Below are 25,057 nucleotides of genomic sequence, written 5' to 3' on the forward strand. Positions count from 1 at the left end.
TACGATTCCACTCTTTTTCTTCTCGGCTGGCCTCGATCATTTTGATTTGGTACCGCGGTGTAGAGCAAAGGTGACTTTGACGCCCTGACCCGCTTCGAGATCGTGTCGACATTTCTCATCGACCTCGCGACCGATCTTTGCCAACTCGAGCACAGAGTCGATCTTTTCGGGTCTGATGACCACTACTCCGTCGATGTCGGCGACGACGACATCGAATGGATGAACGTCTGTTGGAGGAAACCTTGATTCGGAACCGGAAGCAGTACTCGCGTCGGGGTCGATCGTGAGCGGGATTTGTACCCTCGAGGGTCGTGTGAACGGAGATTGTCCGAGTGTCGAGTGACCTCTCGCATACACCTACGTCGGAAAGCAGAAGCCGATGAGCGGAGGAGAGAAAAGGGTTCAGAGGAGCTTGAAGCAGGGACTTGCAGGCAGCCCGAGTTGACGAAGTTCTTTCAAATCTCGACATCGACCCGAGATCATGACCCCTTTGACTTGTTTTCGATCGAGTGCGGTCGCAAGCAATCCGCCCAGGGAAGCGGATTTGACGTCTAGCGCATCAGGCGTTTGTAATTAGGATCGGGGCTCAGGTACCCATATGATGAATGGGGGTTCTAGGCATACGAGATGGCGAAGAGATGAAGAGGACACTCCCGGGGGTGACAAGATCAATCTGTAGAGAAGGCGAAGGCTGGGTCAAAATTCGGCGCACGAAGCGCAACGGATCTAACAAAAAACGTGCGAAATGATCCTCTAGTTTGGGAGCTTCCGTGTTGTCACCTTGAACCATCTGTCGAATCCGACGTTCGAATCCGACGTTCGTATCTCGAGGCGGAGTCAGCTGTGCGGAAGTAGCTGGAGAAAGCGAGCGACAGCTGCTACGTACCTCGACGGTAAACGCTTCGCCGATTACAGTCTGGTCCGCATCGCCGCTGAAACGTTCGAGGTCGGGCACGAGCCCGCCGGTAGGATGGCCCAGCTTGACGAGCGCATCCGAGATCTGCCAATCTCGTCAAACCAAGTCAGCGCTCGTTCGTAAAATCCGGTATGCGGTAGAATCGTGTACTTCACAGGTCGACAAATTTGACAGCGCGTCTAGCTGCACGGCAGTTGCGCGAGCATGTGGCATGCCGGTTTTGTCGCGCGAGAACGAGTGAATAGTGGGGGCGATAATGTCACAGCCCGTCGGATGCGATGTGGGGTCACCATCGTCCAAAGCGGGATCGCCCCCGTAGCCGCCATTATCGAACGTCCTTGGATCGGGCATGGACTCGGGCTCCAACTTCGTTTTCTTGCTTGTAGGTGCAGCAGCAGCGGCTGCAGCAGCAGCGCGGCGAAGATTCTGAGCCTCGCGTTTCTGGTGAGCTTCGAATGTTGCTCTGCGCTGCTCACAACCGAATCCTCCAGGCGCCGACTCTAGCGAGTATCGCACACATTTGGAACAGGTGCAGATCACCATCTCGTCCCGTTTCCGGGTCATCTTGTCGGCGACGAAGTAGCCGAATACATCTCGGAAGAGCTGACTTCACTCGCTGCGATCTACAATACCGGAGAAGAGTCGGCGCTGCGACTGCACCGTCCATAGCCTGCAAGGACGTCACCATCATCCGATTGGAAACCGGGCGATCCTGACCCACTTCGCCTGATTCTCTCGACGACCCTCGCTCCTCCACTCGAAAATGTTCCGCTCCACTTGATCCTCTCGATCCCGTTCCCAGAGTACCCCGTTGAAAAGCCGCCATTGATTCAACTGCATGATCGGTACCTCTCAAAGTTCGCTGTGACCGATGAATTGTTCGGACAAGTGTGTCGAACTTACCTCCATGACCGCTATGCCACCGATTCGGGAGTCGAGTGGCAGGAAGAAGTGTGCCTCTTTGAAGGAATCGAATACGTGCGACAAATCTGTACCGAATGGGTTCGCACTCAGGAGCAAGAGAAGGAGCGAGGCGAGCAAGAACGGCAAGAGACGCTCAAGAACGACAAGGACGAGGGCGATAGGGTTTGGGACGAGCACGAGAACGACGACAACCGGATACCTGAACCAACTTTGCCGAAAATGCGGCGTAAAGGCTCGTCCAACGAGGTACCGTGTCCTGCAATCTATTCGACCGAAGGTCTCGTCGACAGGAAATCGGTGGGTCTGCCTTGCCTGTATTCGCTCGCGAGGCCTTCAGCAAATTCACCTTCACATGAATAGGTGTTTGTCTAGCTATTCGTTGGCCATGCTGCGCGTGTTCAGTCTATGGATAAGGTTAGGACTCCCGCCCCATCAGGCGATCATCGCTCGCTAAACTGATCAACTCGTGTTTCGTAGGTCGAGGTAGTCATGGCGACACTACTCTCGAACAACAAGATCTCGAAAGCGACGTGAGGAAATGCTCGTCTAACAGACACTCTGCTTGTATGATATGCTCATGTTGGACGCGAGGGGTTTGCAGGCACAACATATCGGCATATCAATTCATATCTTCCGACGGGATCAGGCACAGTGACAACGATGATGATGGAGAGAAAGCTGCAGGTAGTACCCTGGCTTCTTTGCTCGAGCGCATCGTGAGTGAATCCCTTTATAGCCTGCTTGCACCATCAGGGGTTGATCCAAATAATGCTTGTGTCGGTTTAGGACGTGCAAAATGTTGTGGTCGTCGTGAGCCGGTGGTATGGAGGCATTCATCTCGGACCGGACCGGTTCAAAGACATCAATCAAGCTGCGCGAGATGCCCTTGTCGAGGGTGGATTCGTACAGGAACCGAAAACAAAGGCAGGCAAAAACAGTCGCAACGCTCAAAAGCGATGACGGCTATTTGAAAAGCTCACGCCATTGAACCTTTTCGTGAATGGGAAGAGGCGGCATGATTGCAAGGGTTCCGTTAATGGGCTACACGGTATAAATAGCGGACGCTACAGACTTTAGACATCGGGATGCTTCCTCGAGTCACAGGAAGATGCCGTCCAGCGGCGAGGGGTTTATGCGAAAGAAAGGAGACAAGTGGAACACATGCAGGTGCGGGAGAAAGACGAAATATGGGCAGCTTAGCCTAGGCCTGTTGATGCAAAAATACAAAGGTCAGCAGCTGTAATCGGCGAAATGCAGTCGAATCTGACTTGCCCAACTCCAGGAGACCGGAAGAACTCCTTGAGACTTGTCGCCTAGCGCCGAGAATGCGGCGGTCGACAGGTCGATGCTTTGCGAGCTTTCACATGACGGGCACTCGTCTCGTACCATCGCGTAGGTAGTCGCGCCGGAATCTAAAGTATGGGTAGAGCCGACAGTCAGCTTCCAAAACATGCGAATGAGAGTTTGGCGTGAGTTTGAGACTTGCCAGTGTTGACAATCTTCAGTTTCTTTTCACTAGTGGGTTCCTCCAGAGTACACGGACGATTGAAGTGCGACCACATAGTCTGAATCGGACGAATAGGTTCCGCAGGCTCCCGGGTTACCATTTTCTGCTCGTCCCAACATGTCAGCCAAAATGCGCAGATCTCTGAATTGTGGATTTGAGGAACCTACGAGTGTACCAAGTCGCCTGGCCAGAGTATCCCCGCTTCTCGATGGGGGCATTGTCAGTCTGGCCGGAGCGATTCGGGTTCGGAGCGGTGTCTGCCTGCGTTACGCAGACGAGTCGGGCCGAAGGTGAACACGGGTTAGGTGGTCGATGCACCTCGATCTCCTCGCTCCTCTTGATCCCTTTCACCTCATACTAGTCGCGTAAACAAGGAGCTTTTGAAATCCGAGAGATTTTTCGCTATCAGGTTTCCTGTCCGATTGCGAGACGAACTGACTCTCCTTGGCACCCCGTCTCTCGCCCAGCTTTTCCTCCGACGATGATCGTACTCCGAAAACAGCTTTGAGCAGTGTTTCGCGACATGCTGGCGACCTCCTCCCGACGGAACCGAACTCTTCTGTACCGCTCTCCGCGCCGACGGCGCTCGAGCATATGGGCCTATACAATCGTTTCGACCAGGTTTTGCTCGAGTACCTACAGCTCCTCGATATTGAAGCTGCACACCTGTTGTTCGAGAGGGCGCTCGCACCAGAATCGGCTTCGAGGTCTTCCAAGCTTGCACATGTCATGAGCGTGCAAGTCTGGATTTGATTTCTTCGTTGGAGCGATATTTCTGCAGTGAGAACTAGGGATCTCTGAAAGGCGGTGTGAACGGGGTTTGCAATAGACGGGTCTGTCGAAGAGAGAATTTCCATTGATTCGCCGTTCTCGTTGCCAGGGACACTTTGCATCAAAAAGTCTAAACCAGTTCGTCCGCGCTTAAGCGCCACACTTTCGCACAGACTCCCATATCTGGCTGGGTGAGAGGCCTCTGGTCGGAACAGGTGAGATGAGGTGTTGCGATTATCGTTGTTCTGGCGCGGGAATTGTGTTCGTTCATGTCTTGTGTTGAGATACTTGACTGGTTACAAAAGGCAAGTTATTGCTTAGCGCCAAATAGCTCAGCTTTGAACTTGACTCGCGCAGGGACCGCACACACTCAACAAGTGGTTTCGATTCCAGCAGGTGACATACAGGCAATATAGGTTGGCGTTCCTCATGTATCACATGGGCTTCGCTCACTGCTTTTCACTAGGAAATTTAGTGAGTCGGACCGCTAGTCTGTCAGTCGATCGGTCCTGCAGCCGATGGCTATACTGACGCTAACTTTCGAAAGTACGAGTACCGACCAATTCTGCGACTTAAACCGCTCGGATCCTTCAAGATCGGGAGCCAGATAGTGGTGTATACGTAGGACGAGTCGACCTAGGTCGATACAGGGCTCGATCACTAAGTATTGAACTGCGTCGAACCCGCTTAGGAACAGTAGGGGAATAGACTGCCAGCGTCTGACGCTCTCGCGGTGTTCTCGCAATTCTCTGGGAAGCCTGTATCCTTAAATTTGAGCTCACATAAGATGAAGAGGGTGTGATGCGAGATCTTGATCTAGAACGGCGAGCGGTTGCGTTCGCTTTCTTCAGACTTTCCACCGCATCTAGCTGAGCCGCCCCAAGACCGCTCATATACAGATCCATAGTCTCCTAATACGGCCTGGAGCAGTCTCACACCCCTCCGTCGCCTTCCCATCCCGCTGCGCAACCTGGCCCCACGTCTAGAAGCCTTACGCTTCTCCCCTCGTCCCTCGTCCCTGCCTCCTCGCTGTCCTCCAGCGATATGAGGACCCGCCAGTCTCCCGCATCTCGCACCACTAGTGACGACGAGATGGGCTCGCAAGATTCGCTGCCCAAGAACCGCAGAAAGCGTTCAAGGGTATCGGACATCAGCTCGAACGACGGCTCGGATTTTGATGCGATAGAAAGCTCTGATTGTGATTCTTTCGAGAGCGATAGAGACCAAGACGAGGTCGACATCGAGCAATCGAAAAAGAGATCCGCTGCATCACGAAAGGGTACGAAACGGTTGCGAAAGAACGGAGCCACCTGGCACCGCGGTAACCCGAAAAACTTCACCTCCGAGGGACAACGGGACTATATTGTCTTGGAAGCAGATGCAGAGGCAAAGTCGGAAGTCAATGAATGCCGCCAAAGTGAATCAATCGCAGGCTTCGGCTCCAATGTCAATGCTGACGTATCGTCCTACCGTGTGCAGGACTTGCTAAACTCGTCGAACATGTCGCGAAAGAAGGTGAGGCCTCTCCGGATGCTCCGCGGACTCGTTCGACGAGGGACTGACACTGTCGCTTGTCCAGCCCTTGACAAGGCATTGACATCCTCGACGCACGCCCATTCTCCGTCCAAGCAAGCGCTCGAAGCGAACCGGGTCTTGAACGGGCTTCACAAATACGTTCCCGGCGCAGAATTCAACTCTGCGCAAACGGTCGCGACCGCCGACCCGAATTCTTCCACTGCCGTTTCGCCGTTTGGAATGCAAGTCTGGCAAGGGTTGATCCTCGCCCTCGGTAGGGAAGAAGGCAGAGGTGCCGTTCCGTCCGGACTTGCGACAGCCGCAGTCGACCTGCTCTGCAACCTCACACATCGTGGAGGCGGCGCTGAGAGCCCATCCGGCAACGATCTGCAAGAGGCATGGCGACTCGCGAAGGCAGAAGCGACAAGGCTCGTCAACGAGACGCTCCTTCAAGGCTCGGATGCCAGACGCGATGCCATCGACGCTATCGAGCACCAGACGATCGAGTGGTCTGGAAGCCTGTTCGATGCGACCGCGCACATTTCCAACTATGCGCCCCTCGCCAGCTTGGATCGTGCGGATGATGCAGAGGGTATCGACGCGGATAGCACCTTTACTGGGCGCTTGATGCGCGAAAAAGGCTCGAATGTCTACGACATGCTATTAATCAACGCCAACGGATTTGCAGCTGATCCGTATGCTCCCAATACCATTACGTCGGCCCTCGTTCGCACGACTCCTGTCGAATTGATCGATCGCGAAGACGGAGGCGGTGTCGAGCTCCGTGGTCGTTGTACCCGTGCATTTTGGGACACTGCTGGCGTAGCCATCAAAACCCGCGCGCGAGGCGGAACTATCGACAGCCTCGTTGGACCGCAAGCATATTCGCTCGGTATTGCGGCGGCAAAAGCGAATGTCAAGGAGTTTGGGTACAACTTCATCGAAGTCGGGATTCTGCTCGAGCTCGCCGGCTATGAGAACGAATACGGCTGCTATTGCGACTTGGTTGCGAATCTTGACGCCGTGAGTACAGCGTATCAAGTCTTTACCTCGAAGCGAGACACCCTTACTCGGGATCGCTTATACAAAGCGCTTGTCGTCGCAGTGCGTAACGTACTCAATTATCAACAACGTCATCGAAGTCACAAACATCTCTCTTCGCTCGCCGATGTGGTGTGCTGGACATGTGGGCGCCCTGTACTGCATTGCTCGCTCGAACCTCACCAGAGCACAACTCGTTGTGAGCAATCGCTGCTCTTTCGGATACTCCTCGACAGGCGTGATTCTGACAGGCGCTCCTCTCTGTGATCGTGCAGGACGCCACCGAGGCGGCATTGCACGTTCTTAAGACAGGGCGAGAGCTCGACACTGGTACGTGCATGTTGTTACTGTCCGACGACTGTCACCATGCTAACTTCATGCGCGATCGATGTTAGTCGAACGCTCGAATTTTGCGCAATCCGCAATTCCTCGCATTCCTCGCGTACCTCATCCAAAGAGCGGGAAAGACTTTGCGATTTCAGTCAACCAGCTGCGAAGGGACGAGAAGGAGCTTCAAGCTTCGCTAGATCCCGCCCGCGTCCCTCGTGGTGGCTTACGCTGTGACTCCTTTCCAACATGGCTACAACAATCGCTTCAGCAGCGACTGGGAACTGCAGTCTCTGACGACTGCGACTTTGTGAAGTTCCAAGATCTACCTTTGGAATTGCAAGAATTTTACGCGGCAGCAGCGAGCGCGTCCCCTACCTCGAGCAACGCGAAAGCGCGGCTGGACGGCGTGTCGCCTCTCGAAGCTTGCGCAAGTCTCATGCACCTCAAGACCAATGCAACTAAGCGACAACAGGTATTTGACGACGGACAAGGGGGAACGATGAACGGCTTGGAATCAGGTGCAAGGAAGGCGACTGCAACTCGGCGGGCCCAACAGCTTGACGATGGTCAAGGTGGAATGATGAACGGCTTGGAGGCGGTGGTCGCGACTCGGCGGGCCCAACAGCTTGACGATGGTCAAGGTGGAACGATGAACGGCTTGCAGGCGGTGTCAAGGAAGGCAGTCGCGACTCGGCGGGCCCAACAGATTGACGATGGTCAAGGTGGAACGATGAACGGCTTGGAGGCGGGTACGAAGAAGGGAATTGCGACGAAGCTGGCCCAACAGCTTGACGATGGTCAAGGTGGAACGATGAACGGCTTGGAGGCGGGTACGAAGAAGGGAAATGCGACGAAGCTGGCCCAACAGCTTGACGATGGTCAAGGTGGAACGATGAACGGCTTGCAGGCGGGTGCAAAGAAGGCAAATGCGACGAAGCTGGCGAATGGGACTATCAAAATGATTCACCAAGGGGTCAAGGAGTTCAAGTGCCCAGAATGCAACACGCTATTCAGGACCAAGGGTAACTGCACGCAACACTGCATCAATGTCCATCACTACGACAAAGACAGTGCCCGGAACTATGTGATTTACGAACCGACAAATCCACTGGAACCGAGTCACGAACCCACTGATCAACCAGAACCGGCAGATGTTACGGCTGTAGCCGCCTCCTCGGTAACTCGGCGTGTTACGACCGAGTAACCGAGCAAGCTTCGACAGATCTACTAGAACCTTCTAGTTTGATCTACCGGTTTCTATCGTTTTCCTTTGTTTTATTTCCTTCCCTGATATTCGAGATCAATCTCGAATGTTCGCCCGTGTTTCCTATTTAATAGTTCGCTTTGTCGCTCGTTCCTTGTTTCCTTTCTTCGTCGAATTATTGCAATTCTTTCGTCTACATCACCCTGTTAGCATCGAGAGGCCCTGAAGCCTAACGCGAGCAAGTGATCTACACCGCCGTCTTACAGCGGATTCTAGGGTCGATCGGGAGGCTCGACTCGGTTCTGGGTCGTAAATGTTGTGAGGCGAGCGCGCCGCCGTGATTAACAGCTCGCACAACCTACTGCGCTCAATTGCGCACACATTCCGTACTGCTCGAGCATATTGATCGGCGACTTGATTAAACTGTGCTCGATTGTGGTGTCTGATGAGACATACGGGAGTTGTTCAGGCAACCCTCCGAAGTTCCGCTGGAGCAGTCATCTCATTGCTTCAACAATGAGCACACTGCCAACACTCGCAGAGGACTCTACGATGTCTTCAAAGCAGCCTCGGCTCGATGTCGTCAAGTACTACACCGAGCTGCTCGCAAAGTCCGATGTCAGTTCTGGCTAGATCTCTCTCGACGCTTAGCGGGTGTCGCAGGCTGACAAGCGGAATTCTGTAGCCCCTTCCCGCGCCGATAGCAGCAGTCGAGACTCTCGCCGAGCTCGTGTCACGATGCGACTCGAACACGATTCAAGAACTGCTCAATCTCCTTCGCCAGGCGGGCACCGCCCTCGCTACGGCATCATTCAACCCGGTCGCATGCGACTCGGGCACGTCGTTCTTCCTGCGGTACCTGACTCTGCAACGACCCCCGCCGGAGATGGGGTTCAAAGAGTTCAAGATGGAACTGGTCGCGCGAGCGAGGGAGTTTGTCAAAGGTAGCGGGAAATGCAGGGAGCTGATCGCAGTCAACATGAGCGATTTCATTCAGGATGGCAACGTGAGTGACCGCCGCTCCCACTTATGACCCGCTTGAACAGATACGTACTAATCTTTGGTTTTGATAGACTCTGCTTGTCCACTCGTACTCGGTCAGTCTATGCAAGCCAGTGCTCTTGCTTGCAGCCGTCTGACTTGACCTCGAACAGCGTGTCGTCGTTCAAGCGCTCTTGTATGCCGCTCGAGAGCAGAAGAAGCGTTTCCAAGTCTACGTGACAGAATCGCGTCCGTTCGGGCTCGGCATCAAGACGCAAGCAGTCCTGTCCAAGGCGGGTATCCCGGCACAAGTGATCCTTGACTCGGCCGTCGCGTACATTATGCCCAAAGTCGATTGCTGCGTGGTCGGTGCCGAAGCGGTGTGCGAAAGTGGTGGACTGATCAACTTCGTGCGTGCACGTTCTTGACTTCACGCGCAAGACTCGCTGGAACGAGCTTACGACTCTTTTGAGCTGCAGATTGGTGGATATGGCCTTGCGATCGCGGCGAAAGCGATGGGCAAACCGTTCTATGGTGAGACACCTTCTCCCAAGCGCTTCTCCGACTGTTCGGCTTCGTATCGCACCGAGCTCATTCCAATTTTGTGCCTTCGATAGCCCTGGCTGAATCATTCAAGTTTACCCGCCTCTTGTGGGTCGCGCCTAGCATTATTGTCAAAGCTTGCACTGAGAAGTCTTCTCCCTTGCAGCCCATTGTCGCAGTACGACCTTCCTTCATCTCTGCCAACAGCACCGCTTTCCTTCGCGTCGTCGGACCAAAATACCGCTGCCGAACTGCCGATACCGCCAACGCCTTCTCGACCTATGATTAGCAGCCAGATGCCGTCACCGCTGACAATGAGCGATACCGCTACGCTAAACAACCCGACGCTCGATTACACAACGCCCGACCTCGTGAGTCGTTCGAGTCAGAATGCTCCTTCGACCTGCCGCGCTCCGCTCGGCTCTGGACTACATACTAACAACGCAATTTATCTCGCGTTCGCATTAGATTACTTTGATCCTAAGTGATCTCGGCACAATGACTCCATCCGTAAGCTAAAAGCTCTTTATTCCCCCACGCAATATCTTGGGCGCGCATTCCCATTTGTAACAAGGCGAAGCGCTGCAGCCAAGGCGCTCGCTGCGGCTTGCCTGCGCGCGAGAAAACGCGATTCGAGCTGGACCATTCATCGCTCGGAAAGCCAGCGCAGTGTCTCCCGTCCTCGATCTCTGAAGCGGAGCCGGCTGACGTGTCTCACCTCGAACCGGCCGGACTTTCGTGTTTTACAGGGGGTCTCCGATGCTCTGTTTACCCAGTACGGTGGCGAGTGATCAATCTCGTGCAACGTCGAGCCTTCCTGGACCGCAATGAAATTTGACGCACACGAGAGCTCAAAGTCTTCCTCTGACTCTCTCGGCCCCTCCCGAGGGAAGGACGTCTGATCGCAGCGCAGTTTGGTTTGACTCGCCTTCCAGATCTTCGAAACTCTGTTTCGAGTGCTTCCATCGAAAGTGGTGAGACAATCTTATTCTTTCCTGAAGCAGCACATGCGCGGAAACTCTAAATATTCTTGAGCCGGTTCGTTGGCAACCGAATTCCTGCTGGGCCCTGGCCGACATCCGAGCCTCCTTTTGTGAAACCCAACCGAGCCGTGTTACAATTGCATTACTGGCGGCGAAATTGCGGTTTGAACCAAGTGGCTTACCTTTAATCGGCTCCTTCCTAATTGGGCACGAGCCTCGCCTCACTCGGGTCCAGTCTACTTGCCTTTCGGGAGGACCCGAGCGCGCACGACGAAACTTGTCTGAGGAGGCACGAAACCCCGCCTAGCTCTGAGAAGATCCTGCCTTCCTATTCCGAGGCTGAGAGCCGCTAGCAGCTGCGCCTGCTGGCCCGCTCGAAAGTTTCTGCAAACCATCTCGCCCCTCCACTATCTGCCTCGGGATCAACGTCAACTGCTTGCTATCCCTCCCTCTCTTCTCAACACTCTCTCTCGTCTCAAGCATCAGATCCGCGCAACTTCTCAACTCTATCCGACAAGCTCAACTTTCCGCACGATCCCGTCAAGCCTGTCGATCTTTCCGTCACCGCCTCTCCGTCTCTCCTGCGTCGATCTCCCCGTTCGGCCTTCAGCCTCTTCAGCAATGCAGCAAAGTCGTTCGTCAGCTACGTCCACTCGCCGTCACCCGGCGTCGCTGCTCCCCAAGTTCATGCACGACCCTTCCCTGCTCGATCTCGTGCGCCAACCTGTTACCCCTGAAATGATCAGTGAGTTCTTTCTGCCTGGACTTCCGCCTTAACCTTTGCAACATCAGCTGACCTCGTGATAGGAATCACTTGCAGCTTACATCGCGCAGCGCACGGTCGAAGTCATCTCTGTGGCACCCGCAGTCGCCCACCCTCCGTCGCCTCCGGTGACACCTGTCCGCTCAAGCTTCGGCGGCATCGACGGACCCGCCAAGTCCAGCCCCGAGGTCGACTCGCTGGTCGCGTTCATCTCGGTCCTCGTGCAGAAGTCGAATGTGCAAGTACCGACGCTTCTGTCGACGCTCGTCTACCTGGACCGCCTCCGCCTGAAGCTCCCAGCGAGTGCATGCGGCATGGAGTCGACCCGTCTTCGCGTCTTCCTCGCAACCTTGATCGTGGCTGCGAAAGCTTTGAATGGTGAGTCCGACTTGAGAGCGCGCGGGGCTGCTTCAACCCAGGTCGCTAACTTCTCCCTCTCCGTAGACTCGTCGCCGAAGAACAAGCACTGGACCCGCTACGCAGCGATCTTCCCTCTCGCCGAAGTCAACCTGATGGAGCGACAACTCTTGTTTCTCCTCGACTTCGACTTGCGCATGGACGAGCAGGAGCTGCTCGAGCACTTTGAGCCGTTCCTTCCCTGCCGACCGGTTGCGTCGACCTCTTCCGCTGAACGCTACCACCAGGCTCGCGTTGAGCGCGTGGGACAACTTCCCCGGCGCATCGACCCTCTACACGCCACTCCCCGCCGCAAAGTGTCGGCTATCTCGCTCTCTGCTGCAGTCACCACCTCTCGCCGCTCGTCCTGCATCTCTGCTTCTGCCTCGTCTGACTCGTCTCAATGCCGCATCTCCCCGTCCCACTCCGTGCATTCTTCTGCGTCGTCCTTGTCGCCCGTTACTCCGACAGACGAACCGACTAGTTATCCCGGCATGGCCTCGTACAGCCCTTCGCATGGTCGAGTTTCGTACGGTGGATCCACCACGAGCCCTACGTCCGCACTGCGGAACCAGCCGTCACTGTCATTCTTGCGGACCGCGTACGCCCAATCAAAGAGCCTTCTGAGGCGAGCATCCTCCACGGACGATGTGGTCGAACACGCAATTTCGCATTAAATTCGCCTGTCTGTATCTATACCGCCTCATTCCTGTATCGTTCTCTATGTCGTTCTATACCCGCTTCTGCTCATGTTCGTCAAACGTCCGGAACCCGCATTTGTCTCTCCATCTCCGTGAACTGTACCGCTCTCTATGCTGTATCTCTATTTCTATCATTATTCTGTTGTAGTACATGAGTCTGCTGGATCAGCCAAAGTACCTCTTCTCCGCGGAAAAATCAAACCACAGCAAAAACATTAATAATATCGATTTCAAACAGACGAGCACGCGAGCACCCTTTGACCGACCCACTCTCGTGCATTCGATCTTGAACACTAGCTTAACCTATAATTCGAATCACTATCGACAGAACTGGATTAGAGGGAAACACAAAGTATAAATGGCTCGACGGTTTACAGCCAAAAGTTTCCCTTCCCGGCGGTCTCGAGGTCAACTGTTTCCGTTTCGGTGTTTCATTCCATTATGTCGAACCAAGGCTCTACGAACGCCAGGAAACCGGGATCTAGAACCGACAAGAATTGGCGCCCCGGCAAGACGTTAGGGAAACAGAACAGTCAGGAAATACGCAAGTCGAAGAAACAACGTCAGCAGCACGACCCTTCGGGAGCACGTCTTGGAACCGGCAAGACTCGTGCAGTCGATGATGATGAAGCTACAGAGAGCTCTCTGGCGCAACGCAAGAGGTCTAGGCAGGAAGATGATGATGTAGATCAAGATGGCGATGAACCTGCACTTGCCGAGAGCGACGAGGATGAAGCCGGCACAATAGCAACCAAACCGCTGATCGTGAACAAAGGCAAGCGACAGAATCGCAAGACGGGCGGTACGGGCAAGAAGCAGAAGGTGTTTGTCGAGGCAAAGGTGAGCAGTAGTCTCGGTCCGTCTCCCTAGTTCAACCGAACTGATCTTGGCAGCGTCTACAACAGAACGACATGTTGAACCTTGCCGCGCTGATCACGGGTGAAACGGAGGAGAAATCGAAAGCCAAACTGGATCGAGTCGTCCGTCCCCTTTAGCCTATTTCGGTTTCACTGCGTGCTATGCTGACCTTTTGCTTTGCTTCTGCTATGAAAGAAACAACGACCTGCTCCTGCACCAGCGAAAGATCCGAAAGTACCAAGCAAAGCTAGGCAGCAACAAATGGTACGCTACTCGGGTTACTATTCAGTCGCGATTCGCACTCGCTGACCTAGCTGATTCGGGTTGCAAACAGGACGCGGCAAGGAAAGTTGTTACGCAACGGAACAAGCAGAAGAAGGAGAACAAGATTGCGGAACAAGCCCCTCCGCCGCCAAAACTCGACGATGGCAAGAAGCGGGTCTCGTTCGCTTAGAAAAAGAAACTCGCACCGCATTGTACGCTGTTGGGTCAACCTTGTTTGTTGTCAAATCTATAAGTTGCATGCAAGTCTATGTACACTTTTCCCCTCCGGGCTCTAGGGCTATAAGTTTCGTTGCCACAAGTGTCTAGAGGCCTTGGGTCAACTCCTCGACACCATCGACTGGCTCGTTTCCTTGCGCTTCGTGCACCTCTTCCTGTACCCTCGCGAAACCAACCGTTTCGAGTCCTTTGAGCAAGACCATCTCGTCCCCAATCTCGGGAATCTTGCCCTCTCTCTGGGCGGGTTCCGTCGGTCGAGCTTGCCGAGGAGACGGGTCTGCCTCGTGGATGGCCGAGAGCCATTCGACGACAGGCTTGACCACCCACCGACGTGGACGGAACAGTCCCGAGAACCAGCCGAGCTGCAACGAAGCGAAACTCTGTCAGTCGAACGGTGCTCCGAGCAACTGATCGAGGGTTTTCGGAGACAGTAACTCACATGTCCTCCATGTTTCGTAACGGCAAAGGTGAGGTAGGGGTTTTCTTGTGCCGCTTCGAACGGAATGCCCGTCGAGTCGACAATCGGGTCGTCGAGAGCCGAAATCCCCAGAAATGGGACTCGAATGTCTCGAATTGTGTTGGATGCAGACGCCCATCGGTAGTAGGCGATGGCCGTAGGAAAGCCGCCGAGAGGCGCCGTTACGAGCGAGTCGAACTCAAAGCTGCCGTGTCGACCGACGCAATTAGCTATGTCGATGAAGATAACTGCAGATATGTTGATGAGCGGCTCACAGCGTCGTATACGGGTTGCCAAAGAGTCCATCCCAATCGATTGCTGGATGTTTCTTGAGCGCGTAAGCATGTCGTTGCACGAGTCGCTTCAAATTGGCGCCCATGGCTCGCGAGTAAATGCGCCTGATCCAGGAGCTACTCAGGGCGACGTTGCCCTTGACAAAGTCGAAGGGAGCTCCAAGCGAGATGACCGCTTTGAGCGCCGACTGCTCTCCTTCTTCCCCGGCGTACTTGCAGATCTGGTTCGCACCGAGCGAGAACCCGATCCCGTAGAGAGGCGCGTTGGGAGCAAAGTGCGAAATGAACGCCAGACTGGAACGTATATCGTCTGTGACGCCTCCACTGCGTGACGAGCAGATAGGTCAGAATCGTCGAGGTTCGAGCCGACGGATAGATCGAAAGGGCGCTTACTTGTACAGGCGATCCGAAGTAATCTTGGTATTGGCACAACCGCGAGAATTGATGACGGCACCCCTCCAGCCGAGGCCACCCTCTGATTTGGGCTTCGTAACAACTGACAGGATATTACGAATATAGCTTTCGTAGCTGCCTCCGGTTAGGCCGCTGCAAAACACGGGACATCAGCGCCCGTGCGACACGCAAGGTAATGTGGATTTGTCCAAATCGACGCACTGGCAGCAAACGAGCATAGGCCGGTCGTCTATGGGTTCTTGCTCGGTGATACGCGGCGTGAAATCAATTCCGATCGTGCCGCCGTCGGGCACCCGAATCGATTCGCGCGTATAGAGTACCTCGTCGTAGGCAAATTTGGACACGGTGCAGAAGATTGTAGCGAGGTGCCCACTGCGGAGATGCAATCGGCTTTAGCAGCGGCAAGGAGCGCAGAGCTAGCCAGCGACTATTTCGGTCGGAATGTAGCGACTCACCTCGACAACCAGGTAGTTGGCGTATACCATGCTTCGCGTCCTTTCAAGCTAGGGCACTGGTCGAGCACCTCGTCCAGGCGAGTTGAGCGCTTTGCGCCGGTCGAGTCGAGCGAGACGATCGTCGCAGGCTTGACGCCATGGATCGTGCGCACCGGAGCGGACAGGCCGACGTAGTACAGCAGCCGCCGCATGATGAACGTGAGCCACCACATGAACAGCCGGGTCGGTAGCGAGTCGGGAGATGCAGAGCGAGAGCGCCAAGCCGAGCGCGCTAACAAAGAATTAATTCGGGTCGCCGGACGGAGCTAATAGCCTCAGGCGGTGCAGTCTCATCTTGCCCCTGCACAAACCTCCTACCGTTTCAGCGAGTCAAGCCAGTTCGCGAGGAGGGATGCTGCCCGCCTGTGGGACTCTGTTCAACTCGCTCGCGCAAGCCAAGCTGGACATATCGAGGCGAGGTTGTATGCTACGCTCGCTCCCTCGATGATTTATGGCTAGGCGAAACGCTACCCGAATGCTGACTAGCCTTGACCGAATGCAGACGATGCTGGCTATCGCTTGACGACGAGAGACTCGGGCGCGGGCAGCCATGCGACCCTGAACTGCACCATGCAGAGCAGGAACGGCAAACCACAGTACTGCCAGTGCGGGTGTACCTGCCAGCTGGTCAAGGGCTCGAATCCGCCACGCTTCGTGATCCGCAAGGTTGAGGAACAACACACTTGCGATCCTCGGGAGCAAGAGCTGCAGCGAGATCACAACCGAGCCAGGATGGCACGGATCATCGAGAAGCTCGAGCAGGCGGTAGCTCACGAAGGGCACAGTACTTTGGCACCAGTGGATGTAACTCCAAGCGACAACAAGACGATCCCGGAAAACCCGAAGAAGCGCAAGCGTATTATCCTCTCGGACGCGGATATCCGTTCGGATGAGGAAGAGGTGGACCAACTAGACGATTCTGCCGACAACAGCGTCAGAAAACGTGTCATCGCTAAAGAGGACTCAGGATCCGAAGTCGAGGCTGAGTCGTCGGAAGAAAGTAGCGAGGGCGGATCAAATGGCGAGGGCTCTTGCGATAAGAATCGAGCTTTCTACCCCTCTTTGCGTGAAGTCCAGGATCAGGTCAAGGAGCTCTGTCATACAGTGCGTTTTCCTTTCGATCGAGCGAGACGGCTTCCTCCTATCAGAGCTCACAATGTTTTATTCTCTTTCCCCCAGGATCCAGAACCTGCCCTACCCTCGACGACGGAGCGCTTCGACTCGGCGACATCGCTGCTTGTGCGTGTGTATGCCCATGCTGAATCGCGCGGATTCAACATCTATCGCTACAGTCCTTTCGAAATCAAGACCAGTGTCAAGATGATCTGCCGGCGTGGGCACTCTCGATGGGCTCAGACTCCAGAAGGACGCTGCAACTATGCCATACGAGCGGCAAAGACGGACACGGGGCAGTGGCAATTTGTCGCTGTTGATGGCCAGCACAACCATGAGCCTCAAGAGTCGATTTTCTCGAGTCAGCGCGACAATCCCATCGATTCAGCAATGCCACTCGCCGAACATCTCTCTCAGAACATCGCCTCGTCTCGAAAGACTTCGATGAGCCCCATCAGCGAACTTGTGGAAGTCAAGCCCACGCCTCCTGCGAATACTTTCGAAACACAATTGATTGCGTGCCTGCGAGCACTCGAACCCCAACTGCCAGACCACACCTCCATTGCCCAATCTCTCATGGAGGCGGGCATTGCGTCAATAAGCGATCTCGCCATGCTCTTTTGCGTCGAAGACAGCACTTTGAAGCTGTTCGAAAGTCGGTTCCTTCGAGGTCAACTCGATGCAGTCTCGCTTTTGTCCATCAAGAAAAGCGTCAATACTGTCCTCTCAAATCCAGCTCCCAATTAAACATTTCATTTCCGTCAGTACTGTGAAATAGCGTTTCCTAGTTGATTTAGTTTTTTGTTGTGTGTACAATGTTGTAGCTGGACTGCCGCTTTCGCAACTCGCAACCAACGGCTCCGACTCTGTGCCTGTTCTGGGAAGCTTTGACAGCTCGATGCCAGAAGAGGATCAAACTTACACATCGATAGCTTGTCGAGCTTGTCTCGTATTTCCTCGAGTTGATCTGAAGGGGTGCCGCTTTGATCGCTTCTTTGCTTACTCATGATCACAGGTGATATTGGAGTGCTTATCTCTCGGTAGTGCAGCTGTGTGTAGTTGTGGATGAAACAGCGATGAAACATGCTGCCTCGTTCAAGGTAAAAAGGTGATAATGATTACATTGCTTGTGACCGGGTTTGTGCAGCTCGGACGATAGAGCATAGCCGGGAGATGTAGACAAGGCGATTCCCGTCTCTGACCCCGCTCAACACCCGAACAGAGCGCTTCGCGATGAGGACCCCATGCAACCGTCAACCTTCTCCCCAGATTGGTCGCGTCCGGCGCAAGGGAGCCCATACCAAGATCAACTCTGAAAGTACATGGCGACCTTGGTCTAATCTGAACTAGGGACGGAGGAGTATGCGAGGACGTCAAAGGAGGACCTCGTCGATGCTTTGCGGACGTACTACAATGGCAATGCCAGGAAGACGTACATCCGACGAAGCGGGAGCCAGGGAGCGCAACGGTCTTACAAGGAGGGTGAGACGGAGCGCAAAAACATCTCGAGCCGTCTAAGCACGGTGTGTCCCGAATCTGGCCTGAAGTACACGCCGCTCGGCACTGATGCGCTCATCGTGAACTCTGTGCTCAGACGGCTCGCGATATTCTTGCGCTCCGTCTCGCCCTCCTTGTAAGACCGTTGCGCTTCTTGGTTCCCGCTACGTCGAATGTAGCTCTTCCTCGCATCCCCGTTGTACAAGTCCGCAAAGCGTCGACGAGCGCCTCCTTCGGCGTCTCCACACGCTGCTCCGGGCCTAGTTCCGCGTCGACTACGTCCGCCAAGTATTTCCAGAGTCGATCTTGATATGGACTTCCTTGGGCCGGATGAAACCAGTCTGGCAAGAAATTCGGTGGTCGTGAAAGGTCCACATCGCGGAGCGCTCTGATCGTGTGGCGAGCGGGGTCAGACTCGGGGATTACCTCGCTGACACCTCTCGATTGGCCCACTCCGACTACATGCCAAAAGTCCTGCAGCAGACCGGCGGGCAATCGGCGGGCTGCTCGCAAACCGTTCCCCTCAGCTGAGGAACTGGATGTAATGATGTAGTGATTGAGAAGAAGAGAGAAACCTACCCAGGGCATATGGGTCCTTTTACTCTCCCGCATGTGGGCGGGATCGTTGCTGGAAAAGAGAGAGCAATGAGGAAAGATGCGTCCGGTGAAGGGGGAGGAGGACGGTGAGCGAATTACCTGTCCGTCTTGGCGGACGCGCACGTTCCGACGAGACTAGAACATAGTCACGAAGACAGGTCCCTGCTTCCCCGCGGCCATTTTCGCTCTTTCCTCCTCGTTATCCTCGACCCAATTGTTGCAGTGCGATGTTCCCGGCCCTTGGCACATCTTACGATTCGCTCGAAGAAGCAAAGCTCGATGTCTACAAGAGATGCTGTAGGCCACACCGCCCCGTCACGCCTCCGCAGACCAGATCTGACTGACTTTACTCTGGGCTCGGGCTTGTGGCAAAGTCGTTGAAGGCGTCTATGTCAAGGTGCAAGGCTCAAAGGCTGGCAAGTTTTGCAGGCTTGCATGCGTTCCGGACTTGGCAAACACGAACAAATACTACTGCACGTACGCAATTCGCCTGCGACGAATCGAGAATTCCGATCCCGCTCGATACCAAGTCACCTCCCTCCGCAGCGAGCATTCATGCAACGCAATGGAACGCAAAGCTCGGAAAGAGCACAACCGAGCTCGCACTAGACCATTCATCGAGAAGCTCGAACAGGCAATCAAGCTTCGACAAGGGGGCCTACTTCCGTCGGAGACGCCGAACTCGGGAATACGTACGGGGCAACTACCGTCAGCAACCAAGAAACGAAAGCTACTTGCAAACGGCAGGGGTCCAGCTGGATCTCAGCCGTCTGTGAGAATCGATGAGGTCCCAAGCGCGAATTGTGAGGCGTCACAAGCACTTTGCGATGACGACCGAGCCTTCTATCCTTCCTTTATGCAAGTGAAGGCTCAGGTGATGGCGCTCTTGCAGAAGGTCGGCCCATCTCACCAGCAGTGTGTCCTCATCCGTCAAAGCTCAGCTCACCTGACGGCCCTTTTCTCCCCAGGACTCCAACCCTGCTCTCCCATTGACAACGGAACGCTTCAATTCACCGACACCTCTGTTTGTGCGTGCGTACGCCCACGCTGAATCGCACGGATTCAACATCTATCGCTTCAGTCCGCTTGAGAACAAGACCAGTGTCAGGATGGTCTGTCGACGTACACACTACAGCTATGGTTGGACCTCAGAGGGACGCTGCCATTATGCCATCCGAGTGAGGAAGACGGACACGGGGCAATGGCAACTTGTTGCTGTTGACGGCCAGCACAACCATGCGCCTCAGGATGCGTTGTTTGCCTCCAACCAGCGCGATTCTTCCGTTGCTTCGGAAACGCCGCTCGCGGAGCGTCTCCCCTCGCGCTTCATCTCTCATCAGCAAACTCCGATGTCCAAACCTGGCGGATCAGTCGTCGAAATCAGTCCCAAGCCTTCTCCGAGCACGTTCGAAGCTCAATGCACAGCGTACCTGCAAGCAATCGTACCGACCCTTCCAGTTCATGCTTCCCTTGCACGAGCCTTGATGCGAGCGGGAGTGTCGTCCATTCACGATCTCGCCTTGCTCTTCTGCCTCGATGACGATACATTGGAGCTATTCGAAACTCGGTTTCTTTCAGGCGAGGTCGGCTCTCTCTCGCTCTTGTACATCAAAAGGCGTGTCAGCGGCGAATTCTCCTAGTCAAGTCTCTTTTCGAATTCCGTCTATCGGCCTCTGCTGCTTTTCTTTTTCTTTTTCTTTTTCTTTTCTTGGTTCTTCTTTCCTTCCTGCAGCTCTATTCCTTCGATTTGGTTCGGTTGCTTCTGGATGAGGTTGCAGCAATGCTGTTACCCGAACGCGTCATCTCTTCTGAGCTACTCATAGCGTAACTGAGTGCGAGAAACGTCGGAACCCTACTTGGTATTCGAAAGGCTCGTGCGCTGTGGCCCCCAGATCATGATCGAGCGTTGCGACAGATTTGACTTCAGATGCAATGAAAGATTCACTGGTCTTCGTACAGGCAATGGCCATTCACCGTCGAATCTCGTAATGCCGGTTATTTGCCCAACAAACCAGTGGATGTGCCCGACGTTGCACCAAGAAATTGATGGTACAAATTGCAATACTGCCTACGAACCATGTAAATCTGTTCCGATCCGGGTACCCTCTTGCTATCGATGCTAGAATCATCACAAGGGTTTCGCGAAATATGCGATCTTGCCGCTTGCCGAGCCTCCAAAGTACTTGTCGGGCAAGCTCGGGTGGTTGGCCGTGACTGCAGGTACGGCCGAGATCAACTCGTTCTGGAAGCACTTTGCCTTGGTACCGTTCGGGTGGAAGACGTCGAGCGCTCGGCGCATGTTGCCTACGTGAATATGCGGAGGAGCGATAGAAGGAGGAAGAGTCGACCAGAAGGCACGAAGGACGGTGACGAATCGACCGACTACAAGGCAAACCTCATGTCAGCAAAGGCGAAAGCAACCAATCCGAGTGACCAAGAACTCTTTACCTTGGCAGTTGTGAGAGAAGATCTCGTTAGGCTCAAAGCCCTGCTCAACCTGCTCTTCCGCCTTGAAGGGATCGATGTCCCATACTGCGAAAAAAGTTCAATGAAGTCAGAGATGCACGAGGTCACGAAGGGAGGGGAAAAGGCCGGAACGCACCCCGGAGACAATCATCATAACTCGTGCTCAACAACCGCGTACCACTGGGGTCGAAGTAAGATGACGAACAAGCTTTACCATGCAGGTATGCGACAATCATGGCTTGATTGGCAATCTCCTCGGTGCTGCTGTCCGTACTGAGACCCCGCAATTTGTTGAGATCCCAAAGTCGCATGTCTCGCTTGAGATGCGCAGTGGCGGCCAGCGACGGGCGTGCGGGATTGATGGAGATACATCCCACTGTGGAGGCATCCTGGAGGTGAGCTCACAACGGGAGATTACGATGGCCGATAAAGACTGACCTTTTGATTTGTCAATCTGCCAGCGCTTCACCTGCGTTATCGGTTCCCTCAGGTCTCGCCAGTGCAGACCTCCATCTCCGTCCGTTGCTGTTACGATGGCCATGTAACATGGTCAGCGATTTCGACAGGATTCAGCACGGATCGCAACAACTAACTCCAAAGCTCGTTTCCAGTTGGATCGAAATCGAACGAGTGCAACAAGCCATCGAAATTGTCGTCATCTGCGTCGATCACCTCTGTAGACATTCCGGTCTCGAAATCGTGTACGCGGAGAGTACGGTCGTAGCAAGCCGAGTAAATCTGTTTCATGGCGGAAGAAGACAATCGGATTAGTGCCACGAGCAGAGCGGCGGTGGGCAGAGTGCAGAGACTTGCCCGCTTCGTATCGTGCGGTCTGAATTTCAGACAAGACACAGAACCCTTGTTGTGCGCCTTCCACAGCCAATGTTTGCCCTGGGAGGGTTCTCCGGTCGCGCCTTCTTCTCCGTCGTCTTCGTCCGCTGCACCCTCTTCCTCCTTCTTGACGCCGCGGATCGAAGTTGAAGGTTCAGGAATTTTGCCGGCGTTTGTCGCGTCCCATAGACCGACATGTCCGATTTTGTCGCCAGCGAAAACCTGCACGAGATTCGTAACCAAAATTAGCCTCATTCCGTATTCCGTGGATTAAATTCGAATCGGCTAGTTCGACTTGCAAGATCTTTGGTGGTGTCAGGATGAACGGCGAGAGAGTAGATACGCTCGGGCACGACTCGCACGATTCTACAATTTTGCAAATAGCTTGTCGAGGTCAGCTTTAATCGACAGAGTATCACGAGACATGCACAGGGACGTACGATCGCAGAGACATGTCCCCGATCATCGACTCGAGCACACCCTCTTCGTAGCCTGGCCTCTCGCCGAGTTTCCATCCATCGTTTTCATCCTCCTTTGCGAGTGTAAAGTCTGCGAGCTCCTTGATGATCTCTTTGAAAGATGCGTCGTCTTTGCTGCCGTTGACTCCCTTGAGCGCCTCGAGTTGCTTGGGCAAGTGCTTCAGCTGTCGTTCCTGTTCTTTCCGCTCTGCCTCCTCCTTGACGTTTTGCTGTACAAATTCCTTCAATCAGCACGAACAACAGGAGACGGTGTCAAAACGACTACAATGTACCTCGATGATCGCGTCTCGCTCCTCCTGGTTGGTTGCTTTCGCTGCGCGCGACCTCGTACTCTTTCGCGGGATGAACTCTTCCTCGATCTTGCGCTTCTTGGCGTTCTCGCTAGCGGTCGCAGTGGAACCTTTCGGCCTGCCAATCTTCTTGCCCGTCGAGGTCGTTCTCGGCGTCGGTCTCGCTTTCGTGATTGTTGTCGTCGCTTCCGTCAGTCCCGTGTCGTTCGCGAGTTCTGAAGAGGGTAACAAGACGAATAGATTCGCGTCAGATCGGTTAGAGCGAGAGCGGTACGGGCAGAGAGTGGTGTTTACCTGCGTTCGAGGCAATGTTGCCCGCGCGGAAGTTGGCAAAGTCGCTATGCAGGCACGACCATCAGTCTTCGAGACGCGTACTATGGGTGCGAGGCAGCTTACAAGGCCATGAGGGACGCGATGGAGGCGATCGAACGTGATGCGCGCCAAAGATGATGCATATGAGAGGTCTCGGAAATTCGGCGCCATAATCTAAGCCTATTGTATAGCCATTGTAAATTACATTCTTCTCTCTCATCTGAAGCCTTCGCATGAAATCTCCTCTGCAAAGTAAGACGCGTCGTATATGCCGCAAGACTGTAGTGGCCCAGCGGGGATGCCCGCTTTGGTTGGGTAGCTTCGCCGAATGGCCGCAGTTGGAATATTCGAATTCTCTCTGGGAATCTCTCCTCGACGGATCACGAGGGCGACAACAGCAGTGCGCGTGATGGAATACAAGCAGACGGTGTCGAGCTTTATACCTTTTTCCTCTTCCTGCCTTCTCCACCACCGCCGCTCAGCGGTTTTTCCGCGGCCACGGGTGCCGCCTCGCCCTCGGCCTCGGACTGCGCTCCCTCTCCACCTTCCTCGTTCTTTCGCTTCTTGAGACCCTTGAACTTGCGCGTCTGCAGGGTCGACAAGTCTTGGCGATCGACATGCACGTGTCCGATCTTGTCTCCCATCTCGTTGATCTGCACGAGGTGTTCGCGCGTCAGTATGGACAACAGACGTTGGAGAGGCGCGATAGAAGCGCAAACGCACATCGATGTTCTTGTTCTTCGGCTTGGCACCTGCGACCTTCTTCTCCTTCTTCTTCATCGCCATCTTCCACACCTCTTGCGCCGGCTTCTGACTCCTCCTGAGCGAGAACGTGAAATGCGGGCCGTGCGGGCTCAACTCGACGCGCGGTGTCGGCACGCCCGAACGCATAAAGTGCACATTGTACGTCCGGAAGTGTACCACCGGCAGGCTCTTGTCCTCCTCGTAATCGCCCCCACCGTTCGGGTTGCGGTTCAGGCTGCCGATCAGCGACTCGACCGCTTTCCCCTTGCTGCCTCCTGCCGCGGTCTGCAGCGCCTCTCCTGCCTGTTCTGCTGACGAGTTGCCGATTGTGACACTCACGACGCGCTCGAGTCCCTTGAGCGCAACTCCGTCCATTTCGTTGCCTCGGAAAAAGTCGAGCAGGATCGATTTGAATTGCTGGTACGTCGGGTGCGAGTCCCACAAGGTCGAGTGAGGTTCCGTAGCCGAAAAGTGGAACAAGGGCACGGATCCAGCGGTCGATTTCACGCCCTACATCGCGATATTCGATCTCGATTAGCGCGGTCTCGCCAGTTCGAGCGGAATTCTCGGCACACACCTTGAAGTCCGACATGGCCATGACCTCCTCAATCCCGACCTCGAGCATCTCCATGACTTCTCCAGCAAAGCATCGGACCCACACGAGTCCGTGGGGACGCTTCTTGGTGTGGGTACCAATCAGGAACAAACTCGCGTCATTCTTGGAGCTCCAAAAGTCCAACGACGAGCTGTCCTCGAACGGACGGATCAGGTTCGACTTGGAGAACGTGATTGAATGCGGTTTCTTGAGTTGGTTCTGTGGAATTGTCACCGCACATCGAGTCAGTGGCGCGCTCAGCGTCTACTGCGCTGGGCTGGGATAGACTCACGAGTTCGGTCAAGGCCGTCTTGACCTTGTCCGAGATGCCGGCGCCTCGAACAAAGACTGCGGTTTTCGCTTCTTTCTCGACCAATTTGGGTTCGCGTGCAACTGCCGCTCGCTTCGAGCGAGCGTTCTTGGGTTTCGCAGGCGCAATGATCGGGGTCGACATCGCTCAAGGTACTCGACGTGGAGATGGATCGGAAGCGAGAAAGGGTGGTGTAACGAGTCCCCAGTCGGGAAAAGTTTAGCAAAATTT

General features: G+C 54.6%; 10 protein-coding genes across 10 annotated transcripts; 6 read left to right on the forward strand and 4 right to left on the reverse strand.

The window, feature by feature from the left end:
• Positions 1-36: 36 nt before the first annotated feature.
• Positions 37-1,129, reverse strand: JCM15063_001506 (bifunctional 4-hydroxy-4-methyl-2-oxoglutarate aldolase/oxaloacetate decarboxylase; the record flags this gene model as incomplete). Its single annotated transcript, XM_076677769.1, has 6 exons — positions 37-357; positions 430-551; positions 625-673; positions 743-790; positions 887-1,000; positions 1,067-1,129. 6 exons carry the CDS (start codon positions 1,127-1,129, stop codon positions 37-39), a joined length of 717 nt encoding a protein of 238 aa, XP_076535093.1.
• Positions 1,130-1,265: 136 nt separating this feature from the next.
• JCM15063_001507 (uncharacterized protein) lies at positions 1,266-2,800 on the forward strand (the record flags this gene model as incomplete). Its single annotated transcript, XM_076677770.1, has 6 exons — positions 1,266-1,298; positions 1,586-2,137; positions 2,213-2,254; positions 2,318-2,370; positions 2,442-2,556; positions 2,627-2,800. 6 exons carry the CDS (start codon positions 1,266-1,268, stop codon positions 2,798-2,800), a joined length of 969 nt encoding a protein of 322 aa, XP_076535094.1.
• A 2,362-nt stretch (positions 2,801-5,162) lies between these two features.
• Positions 5,163-8,208, forward strand: JCM15063_001508 (uncharacterized protein; the record flags this gene model as incomplete). Its single annotated transcript, XM_076677771.1, has 6 exons — positions 5,163-5,535; positions 5,598-5,633; positions 5,698-6,656; positions 6,739-6,873; positions 6,950-7,004; positions 7,070-8,208. The coding sequence occupies 6 exons, from the start codon at positions 5,163-5,165 to the stop codon at positions 8,206-8,208; spliced, it is 2,697 nt and encodes an 898-aa protein (XP_076535095.1).
• Positions 8,209-8,760: 552 nt separating this feature from the next.
• Positions 8,761-10,523, forward strand: GCN3 (translation initiation factor eIF2B subunit alpha; the record flags this gene model as incomplete). Its single annotated transcript, XM_076677772.1, has 9 exons — positions 8,761-8,826; positions 8,894-9,214; positions 9,282-9,305; positions 9,363-9,599; positions 9,669-9,723; positions 9,807-9,840; positions 9,899-10,103; positions 10,201-10,242; positions 10,482-10,523. The coding sequence occupies 9 exons, from the start codon at positions 8,761-8,763 to the stop codon at positions 10,521-10,523; spliced, it is 1,026 nt and encodes a 341-aa protein (XP_076535096.1).
• Positions 10,524-11,336: 813 nt separating this feature from the next.
• JCM15063_001510 (cyclin family protein) lies at positions 11,337-12,551 on the forward strand (the record flags this gene model as incomplete). The annotated part of the gene is made up of 3 exons (XM_076677773.1): positions 11,337-11,460; positions 11,536-11,856; positions 11,923-12,551. The coding sequence occupies 3 exons, from the start codon at positions 11,337-11,339 to the stop codon at positions 12,549-12,551; spliced, it is 1,074 nt and encodes a 357-aa protein (XP_076535097.1).
• Positions 12,552-13,016: 465 nt separating this feature from the next.
• On the forward strand, positions 13,017-13,887 carry JCM15063_001511 (uncharacterized protein; the record flags this gene model as incomplete). Its single annotated transcript, XM_076677774.1, has 4 exons — positions 13,017-13,415; positions 13,481-13,555; positions 13,629-13,697; positions 13,768-13,887. The coding sequence occupies 4 exons, from the start codon at positions 13,017-13,019 to the stop codon at positions 13,885-13,887; spliced, it is 663 nt and encodes a 220-aa protein (XP_076535098.1).
• A 133-nt stretch (positions 13,888-14,020) lies between these two features.
• Positions 14,021-15,765, reverse strand: JCM15063_001512 (uncharacterized protein; the record flags this gene model as incomplete). Its single annotated transcript, XM_076677775.1, has 6 exons — positions 14,021-14,296; positions 14,374-14,596; positions 14,667-15,008; positions 15,078-15,230; positions 15,300-15,470; positions 15,554-15,765. The coding sequence occupies 6 exons, from the start codon at positions 15,763-15,765 to the stop codon at positions 14,021-14,023; spliced, it is 1,377 nt and encodes a 458-aa protein (XP_076535099.1).
• A 397-nt stretch (positions 15,766-16,162) lies between these two features.
• On the forward strand, positions 16,163-17,452 carry JCM15063_001513 (uncharacterized protein; the record flags this gene model as incomplete). The annotated part of the gene is made up of 2 exons (XM_076677776.1): positions 16,163-16,696; positions 16,772-17,452. The coding sequence occupies 2 exons, from the start codon at positions 16,163-16,165 to the stop codon at positions 17,450-17,452; spliced, it is 1,215 nt and encodes a 404-aa protein (XP_076535100.1).
• A 3,475-nt stretch (positions 17,453-20,927) lies between these two features.
• Positions 20,928-23,269, reverse strand: CMR1 (Cmr1p; the record flags this gene model as incomplete). The annotated part of the gene is made up of 11 exons (XM_076677777.1): positions 20,928-21,181; positions 21,248-21,331; positions 21,402-21,641; positions 21,704-21,790; positions 21,859-22,003; positions 22,079-22,318; positions 22,396-22,462; positions 22,537-22,784; positions 22,848-23,080; positions 23,160-23,203; positions 23,262-23,269. 11 exons carry the CDS (start codon positions 23,267-23,269, stop codon positions 20,928-20,930), a joined length of 1,650 nt encoding a protein of 549 aa, XP_076535101.1.
• Positions 23,270-23,614: 345 nt separating this feature from the next.
• On the reverse strand, positions 23,615-24,970 carry RPF2 (rRNA-binding ribosome biosynthesis protein RPF2; the record flags this gene model as incomplete). The annotated part of the gene is made up of 4 exons (XM_076677778.1): positions 23,615-23,830; positions 23,901-24,431; positions 24,499-24,735; positions 24,809-24,970. The coding sequence occupies 4 exons, from the start codon at positions 24,968-24,970 to the stop codon at positions 23,615-23,617; spliced, it is 1,146 nt and encodes a 381-aa protein (XP_076535102.1).
• Positions 24,971-25,057: the final 87 nt, after the last annotated feature.

Source organism: Sporobolomyces koalae (assembly GCF_050403365.1).
Source record: "Sporobolomyces koalae JCM15063 DNA, S_koalae_JCM15063T_v1_ctg10, whole genome shotgun sequence".
Lineage (NCBI taxonomy): Eukaryota > Fungi > Basidiomycota > Microbotryomycetes > Sporidiobolales > Sporidiobolaceae > Sporobolomyces > Sporobolomyces koalae.